Below are 13,624 nucleotides of genomic sequence, written 5' to 3'. Positions count from 1 at the left end.
CACCTCTGCTTGGACTACCAGCCCCGGTGTAGGGTCGCGCTGTGCGACCCGGAGCTTGACTTTGCGTCAGCGATGGCCGCGAGCCACGGTATTGGTTGGGTGACCCTCTGTAGTTTTGGTGACCTCGACCACGTACATATTCTCTGCTGAAATGATTATAATGATGATTAAATGCCAGCATGTCACCCGAAGTCGTTGTTATTGCCGTCTCTTCGTCTTTTGCTCCTTGTACAGCGTCCTTCAGCGATTGGTAATCGCGTGCTGCAATAATGGTGCTAATTCGCCGATTTCGCAGACCGTCCGCGAATTTTTTGATGACTTGTTTTTCATTATTTTTTTTTAATACATTAAATGTAGTAGAATCGCCTTCTGACTGCGCTATCGTCAAATTAACAAACAGCTCAGATAACTGCTTACCGTAATCGTCGATTGAACTCTCTCCTTGTTTTAACACCTGTATTTGATTTTGGATGGCAAAAGCTGATTTTTTAGTCAGTAAGTGAGTCTTCATGTCTGTAATCATACTTTGTACTGAACTATAAGAGTCACTTAATTTAAGTTTTGCTAGTTTTGTAATTCGGTTTTTAAGAACGAAATTAATTAACTGTGGTTTGGAATCTGACTTAAGCACAGAGTCGTAATATTCAATGGAATTAATAAGCTGCTCTATTACAGCCTCATCCTCTGTCATAATTGGTATTAAAGACAACGCGATTTTTAAGTTGAAATCTTCCATTGTGGAGGTTTTGTTAGAACTTGTGTATGATTTATTGCAAAAATCTTCAATCCACTTATATAGTCCTTGAATTTTATCACACTCTGTTTGAATGTCGACTAAACATTGACCCTCTAACTTATTATTTTCTATTTGGTCACGTATCTCCCTAATAATAGCACGAAACTTCCCATGAATTACACTTGCTTCGTTTAACTTTCAATAGCTCTGGTTTCCTTCTATCGTAACTAAGTTTTGGTAAGTTTTCTTTTATGTTCTTTAAATCTGAATAGATATGAACTAATTCACTTGTCATGACAGACTAAATTATATTATTGCTATATATTTGTATGTTTTGCATTTAATGTTACTTAGTAGAATATTAAAAAAAAACTTACGTAGATTTCCCTTATTGTACCTACATGAATACACTGATATTAAGTACCTATGTTAAGTATAATGTCTCAGTGTCCATCAGCTAGCTGGAGCGGTGGCGGGAGAAGAGAACGTGGATAGATATATAAAAAAAAACACGCTATACACTGGTATCACTTCACTAATCACATTACGCGTAGACACGAATTAGTCCTTGCTAGTACCGGCACGAGTAGCAGAGCATCCACGGCAGTGGGTATCCTCAAGTTCACGGCGATCGTTACGAAGAGATCTGCGAAGGTTGTATTGCACAATCCAGTCAGCAGCCCATGATTCGTGGCATCTTTTGTACAGCCTGTAGATAATGTACAAACCTCCAATAAACATTAAGGTGCACATCACAATCATCAAAATGCTAATCAACGAGAGGTGATTCTTCATTTCAGTCGTGGCATCATTATTGCCTTTCCCGGCAGAATTTTGGGTGATAAACACGGCATCTTTTTATCCTGGCAGGGTCGCCATGTGGAGCGGGAAGTAGGGCAGCAAGTAAACAACACGAGTATTGCGTAAAGACTGACCTTTATTCAGACAAGCGTTACCTATTTATACTTACATTATTAGAGACATGCACAAAATATAACTCCTCACACTATTCATTCGTCCGATATAATCAAATCAACTCAGACCCAGGTCTTAGTTGATCAAGACCAACGCAACTTGGCTATCGCATCATTCGATATATACCTACATATAAATATTACCTTGGCAATGTTGGGCGAGGAGTGCGAGCGGTTCAGGCCCGCGGGCCCGTCGTCAGGGGACACCATGTACGTGTCGCCATCTTCATCCTGCCAACATATGACATTTATATCAATCACACATTTACAAACATAAAACAATTACACATGTAGCTATCATCTTATACTTATATTTCGGAGGCGAAAAATCGGAAACGGGAAAAGGCGCATTTTTGAGTTTTTTTATATGTTCGCTCGATCTCTCAGATATGCACTGTCCTATGTGCACGAAGTGTAACCACCGCGAGCACTCGAGCCTGAGGAAGGACCCCCGACGGGTCCAAAACATGACCCTAATAGCGACTAAAAATTCAAGTGAGTGGAACCGTTGTCGCCTAAAGAGTTTAAAAGTAAAGTAAATTCTTTATTTGCATTAAATGTGGTTAACAGTAGGTCTTATTGTAATTATAAGTATCACACATTTAGCCGTATATAGCATGCAAAAATATGTACAAATACATCTTAATTAAATCTATTAAAGTAATCTATTTAAGTTTTTTTTTCACAGCTCGCGATCAGCGTCGATGCTTCCCTCTGCTGCTATAGGAATATGTAAACATGTAGCTATAACAAGTGTTTACCTTATCGAGTATCGGTTTCCGTTTCTCCCTCGCCTGGGCCAGTTTCCGCTTCCGCTCCCGCTCGAGCGCCTCGCGCTGGCGGTCGAGCTCCTCGCGCTGCTCCCGCACGGCGTCGATGCTTCCCTCTGCTGCTATAGGAATATGTAAACATGTAGCTATAACAAGTGTTTACCTTATCGAGTATCGGTTTCCGTTTCTCCCTCGCCTGGGCCAGTTTCCGCTTCCGCTCCCGCTCGAGCGCCTCGCGCTGGCGGTCGAGCTCCCCGCGCTGCTCCCGCACGGCGTCGATGCTTCCCTCTGCTGCTATAGGAATATGTAAACATGTAGCTATAATAAGTGTTTACCTTATCGAGTATCGGTTTCCGTTTCTCCCTCGCCTGTGCCAGTTTCCGCTTCCGCTCCCGCTCGAGCGCCTCACGCTGGCGGTCGAGCTCCTCACACAGCTCGCGATCAGCGTCGATGCTTCCCTCTGCTGCTATAGGAATATGTAAACATGTAGCTATAATAAGTGTTTACCTTATCGAGTATCGGTTTCCGTTTCTCCCTCGCCTGTGCCAGTTTCCGCTTCCGCTCCCGCTCGAGCGCCTCGCGCTGGCGGTCGAGCTCCCCGCGCTGCTCCCGCACGGCGTCGATGCTTCCCTCTGCTGCTATAGGAATATGTAAACATGTAGCTATAACAAGTGTTTACCTTATCGAGTATCGGTTTCCGTTTCTCCCTCGCCTGGGCCAGTTTCCGCTTCCGCTCCCGCTCGAGCGCCTCGCGCTGGCGGTCTAGCTCCTCACACAGCCCGCGATCAGCGTCGATACTTCCCTCTGCTGCTATAGGAATATGTAAACATGTAGCTATAACAAGTGTTTACCTTATCAAGTATCGGTTTCCGTTTCTCCCTCGCCTGTGCCAGTTTCCGCTTCCGCTCCTGCTCGAGCGCCTCGCGCTGGCGGTCTAGCTCCTCACACAGCCCGCGATCAGCGTCGATACTTCCCTCTGCTGCTATAGGAATATGTAAACATGTAGCTATAACAAGTGTTTACCTTATCAAGTATCGGTTTCCGTTTCTCCCTCGCCTGTGCCAGTTTCCGCTTCCGCTCCCGCTCGAGCGCCTCGCGCTGCCGGTCGAGCTCCCCGCGCTGCTCCCGCACGGCGTCGATGCTTTCCTCTGCTGCTATAGGAATATGTAAACATGTAGCTATAATAAGTGTTTACCTTATCGAGTATCGGTTTCCGTTTCTCCCTCGCCTGTGCCAGTTTCCGCTTCCGCTCCCGCTCGAGCGCCTCGCGCTGGCGGTCGAGCTCCTCGCGCTGCTCCCGCACGGCGTCGATGCTTCCCTCTGCTGCTATAGGAATATGTAAACATGTAGCTATAACAAGTGTTTACCTTATCCAGTATCGGTTTCCGTTTCTCCCTCGCCTGGGCCAGTTTCCGCTTCCGCTCCCGCTCGAGCGCCTCGCGCTGGCGGTCGAGCTCCTCGCGCTGCTCCCGCACGGCGTCGATGCTTCCCTCTGCTGCTATAGGAATATGTAAACATGTAGCTATAACAAGTGTTTACCTTATCAAGTATCGGTTTCCGTTTCTCCCTCGCCTGGGCCAGTTTCCGCTTCCGCTCCCGCTCGAGCGCCTCGCGCTGGCGGTCGAGCTCCCCGCGCTGCTCCCGCACGGCGTCGATGCTTCCCTCTGCTGCTATAGGAATATGTAAACATGTAGCTATAACAAGTGTTTACCTTATCCAGTATCGGTTTCCGTTTCTCCCTCGCCTGGGCCAGTTTCCGCTTCCGCTCCCGCTCGAGCGCCTCGCGCTGGCGGTCGAGCTCCTCGCGCTGCTCCCGCACGGCGTCGATGCTTCCCTCTGCTGCTATAGGAATATGTAAACATGTAGCTATAACAAGTGTTTACCTTATCAAGTATCGCTTTCCGTTTCTCCCTCGCCTGGGCCAGTTTCCGCTTCCGCTCCCGCTCGAGCGCCTCGCGCTGGCGGTCGAGCTCCCCGCGCTGCTCCCGCACGGCGTCGATGCTTCCCTCTGCTGCTATAGGAATATGTAAACATGTAGCTATAACAAGTGTTTACCTTATCCAGTATCGGTTTCCGTTTCTCCCTCGCCTGGGCCAGTTTCCGCTTCCGCTCCCGCTCGAGCGCCTCGCGCTGGCGGTCGAGCTCCTCGCGCTGCTCCCGCACGGCGTCGATGCTTCCCTCTGCTGCTATAGGAATATGTAAACATGTAGCTATAACAAGTGTTTACCTTATCGAGTATCGGTTTCCGTTTCTCCCTCGCCTGGGCCAGTTTCCGCTTCCGCTCCCGCTCGAGCGCCTCGCGCTGGCGGTCGAGCTCCTCGCGCTGCTCCCGCACGGCGTCGATGCTTCCCTCTGCTGCTATAGGAATATGTAAACATGTAGCTATAACAAGTGTTTACATTATCAAGTATCGGTTTCCGTTTCTCCCTCGCCTGGGCCAGTTTCCGCTTCCGCTCCCGCTCGAGCGCCTCGCGCTGGCGGTCGAGCTCCCCGCGCTGCTCCCGCACGGCGTCGATGCTTCCCTCTGCTGCTATAGGAATATGTAAACATGTAGCTATAACAAGTGTTTACCTTATCAAGTATCGGTTTCCGTTTCTCCCTCGCCTGGGCCAGTTTCCGCTTCCGCTCCCGCTCGAGCGCCTCGCGCTGCCGGTCTAGCTCCCCGCGCTGCTCCCGCACGGCATCGATGCTTCCCTCTGCTGCTATAGGAATATGTAAACATGTAGCTATAACAAGTGTTTACCTTATCCAGTATCGGTTTCCGTTTCTCCCTCGCCTGGGCCAGTTTCCGCTTCCGCTCCCGCTCGAGCGCCTCGCGCTGGCGGTCGAGCTCCTCGCGCTGCTCCCGCACGGCGTCGATGCTTCCCTCTGCTGCTATAGGAATATGTAAACATGTAGCTATAACAAGTGTTTACATTATCAAGTATCGATTTCCGTTTCTCCCTCGCCTGGGCCAGTTTCCGCTTCCGCTCCCGCTCGAGCGCCTCGCGCTGGCGGTCGAGCTCCCCGCGCTGCTCCCGCACGGCGTCGATGCTTCCCTCTGCTGCTATAGGAATATGTAAACATGTAGCTATAACAAGTGTTTACCTTATCAAGTATCGGTTTCCGTTTCTCCCTCGCCTGGGCCAGTTTCCGCTTCCGCTCCCGCTCGAGCGCCTCGCGCTGCCGGTCTAGCTCCCCGCGCTGCTCCCGCACGGCGTCGATGCTTCCCTCTGCTGCTATAGGAATATGTAAACATGTAGCTATAACAAGTGTTTACCTTATCCAGTATCGGTTTCCGTTTCTCCCTCGCCTGGGCCAGTTTCCGCTTCCGCTCCCGCTCGAGCGCCTCGCGCTGGCGGTCGAGCTCCTCGCGCTGCTCCCGCACGGCGTCGATGCTTCCCTCTGCTGCTATAGGAATATGTAAACATGTAGCTATAACAAGTGTTTACCTTATCGAGTATCGGTTTCCGTTTCTCCCTCGCCTGTGCCAGTTTCCGCTTCCGCTCCCGCTCGAGCGCCTCGCGCTGGCGGTCGAGCTCCTCGCGCTGCTCCCGCACGGCGTCGATGCTTCCCTCTGCTGCTATAGGAATATGTAAACATGTGGCTATAACAAGTGTTTACCTTATCAAGTATCGGTTTCCGTTTCTCCCTCGCCTGTGCCAGTTTCCGCTTCCGCTCCCGCTCGAGCGCCTCGCGCTGGCGGTCGAGCTCCCCGCGCTGCTCCCGCACGGCGTCGATGCGCGCGGCCGCGGCGGCGAGCTCGCGCGCTTGTGCGGCCTGCTCGGCGATTACGCGTTGCTTCTCCGCTGTTGAAAAATACTACTTATTGCAAGTGCACAAAGTGGTATTTTACAGGGATGTTGCGAATATCCGCATCCGCAACCGCGGAACTTCCGCATTATTTTCAACATCCGCGTCCGCATCCGCATCCGCATAAAATCAATGCGGATTTAATGCGGATGCGGATGTGGAACAGGTTGGTACAGGAACGTCTTAGCATCGGCGTAAGTGCTAGACTGCTAGGTAATTTAGTCATTAACCAAAAAACCTATTAGAAATGAGCAGTCAAGTGTGAGTGGGACTTAATGTACGGAACCCTTGTAACGCGAGTCCGACTCGCACTTGGCCGGTTTTTTGAAATAAAAATTACTAAAATGTAATATTTGACGTTTTTTATGGTACTATCTTGACATCCGCATCCGCATCCGCGGATGTGAGCCTTTAAAAATCTGCATCCGCACCCGCATCCGCGGATGTAAAAAAATCGGCATTCGCAACATCCCTGGTATTTTACATGGATTCGAGACGGTTTTTATGAGCCGTTTAGGTAAGGGAAAAGACGTGGGACGAGCGAAAATGGCACTTCCACAGATATATGGCGTACATTGAAGGCAATTTTAATTTACAAATACATATGTACATACAACCAAAATTGGTGATTTTAGACAATACCTACTTAGTAGATACTAAAATGACTAACGGTCAATACCTGCCTCATAAATCTATTGCATTGATAAATGTTGAATATGTTTCACTCAAACAAAATTTATTGATCGAATTCGTTGCAATATACTGTAATATAATATTCATCACACGTGCTCGTAAAAGGTGTTATTACACGTAGGCGCTCCGTTAATCCTAAATTTCAACCTAGGACTGTATGTCTGAAATTAGGCAGAATTCTAATTTTTCCCCGTTTTTTCCTCACAAGTGTGATGAAAAACATTATGTATGCCACGGGCGGTACAGGCATTCCGAACTCGTGTTAATTAAGACCTCGCCTTCGGGCTTCAATTCACGCTCCTTCGTAAATTCTTTGAAGTGTTCGGCGTTCAGGGGTTATAATGATAACACAAGAGTCGAGTAAATACTGCCTATATTGGTAGAAAGCGCTGGCCTTATATACTAAAGTTTTAACAGGCTTAATCGAGTGGAAGTTATGGCAATGGTCATTAACCATTGTATATCAAATTACAGTAAGTCAAGGTTTATGGCATCGTTAACATAATGTTCTGTAAAGTAGTAAAATACATATATGGGAGATAGGTATCAAGTATCAGCTGATAGCAGCTGTGTATGAACTGTGACTACACTACAGCTTTCCCGTTTTTTTTTTTTTTTTTGAGACAAAAAATATTATTTTTATTTTTTGGCTTAAGTGAACTTATATCAATGGTATACATATTGGTTCTTAAAATTATGAATATAGTAAAAATCTTAATGCTAATTGGATATACAATTTGCTTACATGCCTATTTCTAAGATTACATGTTCCTTATATGGTTATGAAACACATTGTTGCATTAACATGTGTTTACTGTTATTGAAACTGTTAATATGATATTTAATTGTTAGGCATTATAGATTAATTCTCTGTGTCATGGAGATAGTGGTTCCTTATATGGACGGTGGTATGCGATGGGATGTTAGGTTTTCTGTTACATTATTTATCTTATAGCTAAAAGTGCGGTATTGACATTTAGTATGTTTCTTACTTATAATTATTGCTATGTAACATTAGATATACTACTGTAAACAATGCGTTGCTTGCTTTCTTACGTTCTAATAAGGAAGATGGAGATCCTTTTTTGGATTCTGTCGGCTTGGTAAGTTTAAAGGTGATCGGTTTTAAATTGCATTTGTAAAATAAGAAATGTGGATTGTTAAATTATCAGATTAGTTCCGTCGCTTACTTCGCGGATTTGTGTCGGTCGATCATGGAACTTGTAATTACGTTTGAATTTGACTTGTGTGTTTGTGTGTGTATGTGTGTGTGTTTCTTGTGTCTGGTGTGCCGAAAAGGTGAGTTCTAATAGTAATAGTGCTTTGTTCTGTTTTGGTGTACAATATTTTCTTTTCCTGATACTAATATTTTTAAATCTTGACCTTAGTCTTGAAATACTGTGTAGGGTTAATACTGGGTCCATCTTATCTCTATCTTCCTTTTATTTTATCTATATTAAGTTTCCTACGTTATTGTTACATGAATTTTTTTTTCTTCATATTTTTGTTTTTTTTTTTTAAGTTGAGTTGTCTTAATTAAATTATGTCCAGCGTCCTCCTGGGACTTTTGTAATCTATACTTAAGTTCTAGGGAATAAGAGGTAAAATTATTAATTGGGTCTATCTGTTATATATAATTACGGTTCAGTGTAAACTGATATTTTTAGATGCCGAAAAGTGTAATGATTTGAAAAATTGATTTATTATTTTGATAATATGTCATTGACAATGTAAAGGTTGCATTCATATTTTGTTTTTGTGCTGCATGGCTGGTTTTTTTTTTCAATATGTTCTTACTTAATGCTAATATTTGTACTCTGATTTTGAATAACAGTATACGGGTCTTTTATACATTGGGTAATAATAACTATGTGGTTAAAAGGATTTTTCTACATTGGTGACGAAAAACTCGTGTTGTAGTATAATATAATACTCTAAACTTTTAAATTAAGTGGTATTCTTTTGAGTGAAATAAGTTTTGTATTATTTTATTTATTTTATATATATATGTTTTTTTTATTACATTGACCTATTGTAGATATGGCAAGTAGGTTGTTAGGTATCTTTGCGAATTCTCTTCGACATGTAAACTGGTCATTAACTCATTAATTTATTATTATATTATGGACACAATACTACGTGTATTGTATTTACATGTAAGGTATTTTTTGTGATTTAATTGTTTTTTTTTTTTTCATTAATTTAACTTATTTTTAATTAAGTATGTATTTTTTTTATTTAATTGATTTGTTTATTATTATCACTGTAATTGTAGGTATTTATTTAATGTTGGTATTACGTTTTTTGTTTTTTTTTTTTTTTAGTTAATGTTCTTTGCGCCGGGAACGACTTGAAGCGTTGTCTTTTTTTTTAATTTATAATTTTAATTGTAATTTTAGATATAAATATTAAATTTGTTCTGAATTCTGTTATAAAACATGTATTTTAAGTATTTTATTTTATTCATAAATATATTTAGTACATAATTTATTGTATTATTTATTTGTTTTCTTCTCTGTTTTGATTGATAGTTGTTTTTTTTATTTATTTATATAGTATAATGCTATATCAGATTTTTATGTATACTTAATTTTTTTTTACAGGCTGGTTTTTTTAACACATGTTTATATTTATAAACATACTATGTGTCCAAGGACCTTCATGCAAGGTAACTCGACCGTATCATGATGTCTCAAGGATTCAGTGCTTGTAAAAGAAAAATGTTATTCTAATGTGTTATAGTGTCTATTATTTTTCTCTGGGGTTTTCAATTATTATTAATATATATATTTTTTCCATCAGAATTCTTGCTCGTGATTTGTAGAAAATTGTTTGTTAGTGTAATAATTGATCGCCAATGAGCCATTTTGTAATGTCTGCATTGTGACCTAATAATTGTAAGCTGACTTTGTGATACCTATCACCTGTCTTTTTAAAAAGTACACAGCGCCTTTTAATAGCGCTCTCGGTCGGCCGACCTTTTTTTCTTACATATAACATATTTATTAAGGATACAAAAATTTATAATTTATTATAGCGCGCTAATACATATTACGTGTTAATATGTATTGCCAGACAGTTGTTTTCACACATCGGAACAACAAAAAACCTTTCCGTGTGCCCAAGGACCGCTGCAATTGAGAGCTCGCTCGAATTGTTTAGGTTTCAAGGGTTATTGCCTGGTTGTATCCTGGTGTACCTTGCTTACATTTTTTTTTCCTCGAGCTACCCCATTTTGAAAGGAAATCATCATTTTGAAAACTTAAAGCATATAAGAGTCACAATAACTTTTAGTTGATCAGGCTAATTGTTGGTTGCAACACTTATCTGATTTAGCTCTCTCAATGTGATATTTTTATTTTTCCTTCCCTTTTATATTCATTGTATACCTACTCGTATATTAATTGACGCCTTAATTCTCATATTATATGTTGTGAATTATTTTTTAGTTTAAAACTCTAATAATGCGTCAAGTGTATGAACTGTTTAATGTTATTTATTTTTCTTCTTTCTCTGTAGGTAGGTACTCGAAATTTGAGATGACATAGCATGTGTTGCTTGTTCATCCGTATTGGGTGACGTGTGACGAGCACGCGTGACGCGGCCTTCACAAGTCTGGTGCATTCCATTAATCATATGTTTAAGTTGATTAGTAGTTACTGTTGTTATGTTTGTGTTACTTTGTATGTTTTGTTGTTATTGGTAATTTGTTGGATGTGAATATTGATTTTCTAATTTAATTTTTGTATTATTTCTTATATTTGGTTATTATAAGTTTATGAGAGTGGTGACTGGCTGATGGCATTTTCTTATTTTTATGCAATAACTAATTAGTTAAGTAGTAGATTCGTGGATTGAATATTATTGATACATAAATGTAAGTTAATGTATGTTAATGTAAGATTGTTATTTATTTTATTTTTGATTTAAAAACAAAATATTTACTGAGATTGACTACATGTCATAGAAATAAGTTATATCGATAACTAATACAAAAAATTAAATCAAATTTGTAAATTGAACAGATAATAATAAAAAATAGATTATAATTCGCATTAAAGGTATTAAAGTATATGTAAGTTGAAATTATTTGACCTTATAGTAATGTTTTCATGTATAGAATAATAATGTGTTTTCTAACAGTAATGGAGTGTTAACATATCAAATACTTCTATTTTACCAACAAAAGTTTGATTGATTAATTGCAATAGTGAAATGATTTGATTGAGCTTCTTTTGAAAAACACGAAATTAATCTGTAACTGATTAAGAGGGCATTTGCAAAAATATATTAAATTATGTTACCAATTGAAAACCAAATGGTGTGGAAGCTAACTTTTTGAACGTTAAATTGGATAATCATTTGAAATATCATAAGTGATGTTGTTTAATGTGTGGAATAGTAGATTCTAGTGTTTCTCGGTTAGTTCAAGTTAATGTTAGGTTTGCGTGTTAGTGGTTTTGTCTTTAGGTTGGGAAATGGGTTTTATTTTGTAATGTTAGGTTAGTTTGTTAGTGTTAGTGGTGGGTGGTGGATGGTGGGTTAGTGGTTTGTTTTGTTTTAAACGAAGCTAAATAATGTTATTGTTGGGGTAGTTTTTTTTTTACTGTGGTCTTTAAGATACCTATATGAAGATATATATGTTAAGTTAATTGCAAAGATGGAAATAATGGAATGCACCCCCGTCTTTGTTATTTAAAATTGCTGATTGTATACAGTTGTTTGAATTAATCATGCGACGCGTTATGTGCTTTGTTTGTTTAAATTTTGTTTATATGTTTTAATTCACGAATGATGCACTGGTTGAAATTATTGATGGATATAGAAAATGTTTTTGTTTTATTACTTCTTTTATTTTAATTAGTTGTTGATATTTAATTTTATCTATATGTATGTTTTATTACTTGTTTTATTTTAATAAGTTGTTGATATTTACTTTTATCTATATGTACATATATAACCATATTTTTTTTTGCTGTGAAAAACATATTTTTTTTTTTGTTTACTTTAAAATTAATTACTTGTGGTTAGCTGGTGAATATATATATTTTTTTTTACATATATTCATGTTTTGTTTTTCGTCATCAAGTAGTAATCGTAAATTAATTATAATTAATAGATGAATAGATAGTAGAATTTGGAATATCGCTCGCAGAAGTGTCTGCATGTTTAAAGAATAGTTTATACATTATTAAGATTATGGTTTAGATTTAATAGACTATATTTAATGATAATTTTCTAGAGAGAGAGTGGAAAAAAAAAAATGTGTAAAGAAGATTATTTAGTTTGATGTAGGTACCTTTGTCCAGTCTTCATCCTGGTCTTCTATTGTAGTATTATTGGTGGTTATGGTCGCTTGGATGTGGCGTGTGGCTCGCCCTTTATTCTTCTTCCTTGACGTGTTGGCTTGGTGGTGTTGCTGAGTATGCTGTACTGGCGGGGTTGGCGGTTGGAGTCGATGGCGGGTATGTGGCTGCTTCCTTGTCCATTGTGCTGTTCTTGTGGGCTGTCCATCATTGTTTACCTTTATTGTTACTGTGATCGTATTGCCGCACTGGGCTGAAGCTGTGCTCGGTTCCATAGTTGTTCAGGGTCGTAGCTGCGCAACGCAGTCTAGTGCTGTGCTTAGTGGTGCTGGCTAGCTGGCTTGCTGGGTGACTGGGTGGCTGGCTGGATGGCTGGGCGGCGCAACTTAGATGATTCCGAAGGTCCGAAGATTCTGAAGGCTGCTGAGCAGTTCCACTGGCAGGGTCGCCATGAAGTGTTCGGCGTTCAGGGGTTATAATGATAACACAAGAGTCGAGTAAATACTGCCTATATTGGTAGAAAGCGCTGGCCTTATATACTAAAGTTTTAACAGGCTTAATCGAGTGGAAGTTATGGCAATGGTCATTAACCATTGTATATCAAATTACAGTAAGTCAAGGTTTATGGCATCGTTAACATAATGTTCTGTAAAGTAGTAAAATACATATATGGGAGATAGGTATCAAGTATCAGCTGATAGCAGCTGTGTATGAACTGTGACTACACTACACCGCCCACCGCCCACCGCCCAATTCACCGATTGTTCACCGCCCTTAATACACAAAGCACTATTAGGTTTAACGTGTTAAAGTTTTAACAGAGTATTGAATATATAAGTATGTTAGTTTAGTACCATTGACATCATCGTTGACTATGGACTCGGCAATCTTCTCGGCCTCGGCGCGCTCTCTCCGCTGGTACTCCTCCAACTGCTGTCGGAGGCTCAGGTTCTCTTGTTCCTGGTTAAAATATACAATCAAACCACTGACAATCCAACCTCTAGACTGAGCTTAGGCCAATTCTTTCATGACACCGATGCTGCCAAAAATACGGGGGTGCGGGGGGACGAGGTGAGCGAATCCCGTGCCGTGATTGGTCCGTTCAAAGACACGGACCAATCACGGCACGGGATTGACTCGAAGATGGAGTAACGCTACCGTATGTGTGGCGGAGGGGGTAGCGCGACTATGCTATGTCTGGAGGTTGGATTGTCTGTGAATCAAACATATATTGCTTGTACAGGATGTGTAAAATATGACGCTGCAAATATGAATCTTGAGGATAGCGAGGGTTTCAAGGCACGGGGGTTAAACAAATTTTGCCACAGAGAAAATACACAAGGAAAATACCTA

The 13,624-nt window shown here is 41.2% G+C and overlaps 1 protein-coding gene across 4 annotated transcripts in view; it reads right to left on the bottom strand.

Moving 5' to 3' along the window:
- LOC134653171 (ubiquitin carboxyl-terminal hydrolase 8) overlaps nt 1–13,624 on the bottom strand; it is a 52,904-nt gene that overhangs the window by 24,529 nt on the left and 14,751 nt on the right. For 2 of the 4 annotated variants that reach the window (XM_063508680.1, XM_063508540.1), the window contains exons 1-2: nt 3,332–3,383; nt 1,855–1,941 (exon numbers count right to left, since the gene is read on the bottom strand). In XM_063508680.1, coding sequence (XP_063364750.1) covers nt 1,855–1,920 — 66 coding nt within the window. In that variant the 5' untranslated portion in view covers nt 1,921–1,941; nt 3,332–3,383. Of the gene's footprint in view, nt 1–1,854; nt 1,942–3,331; nt 3,384–3,503; nt 3,574–6,083; nt 6,269–13,125; nt 13,232–13,624 lie in introns of those variants that run through there. The other 2 variants (XM_063508905.1, XM_063508607.1) reach the window with 2 other exon arrangements.

Source organism: Cydia amplana, chromosome 1, assembly GCF_948474715.1.
Source record: "Cydia amplana chromosome 1, ilCydAmpl1.1, whole genome shotgun sequence".
NCBI lineage: Eukaryota > Metazoa > Arthropoda > Insecta > Lepidoptera > Tortricidae > Cydia > Cydia amplana.
The sequence above is the reverse complement of the archived record's forward strand: the minus strand, read 5'-3'. Positions and strand labels throughout refer to the sequence as shown.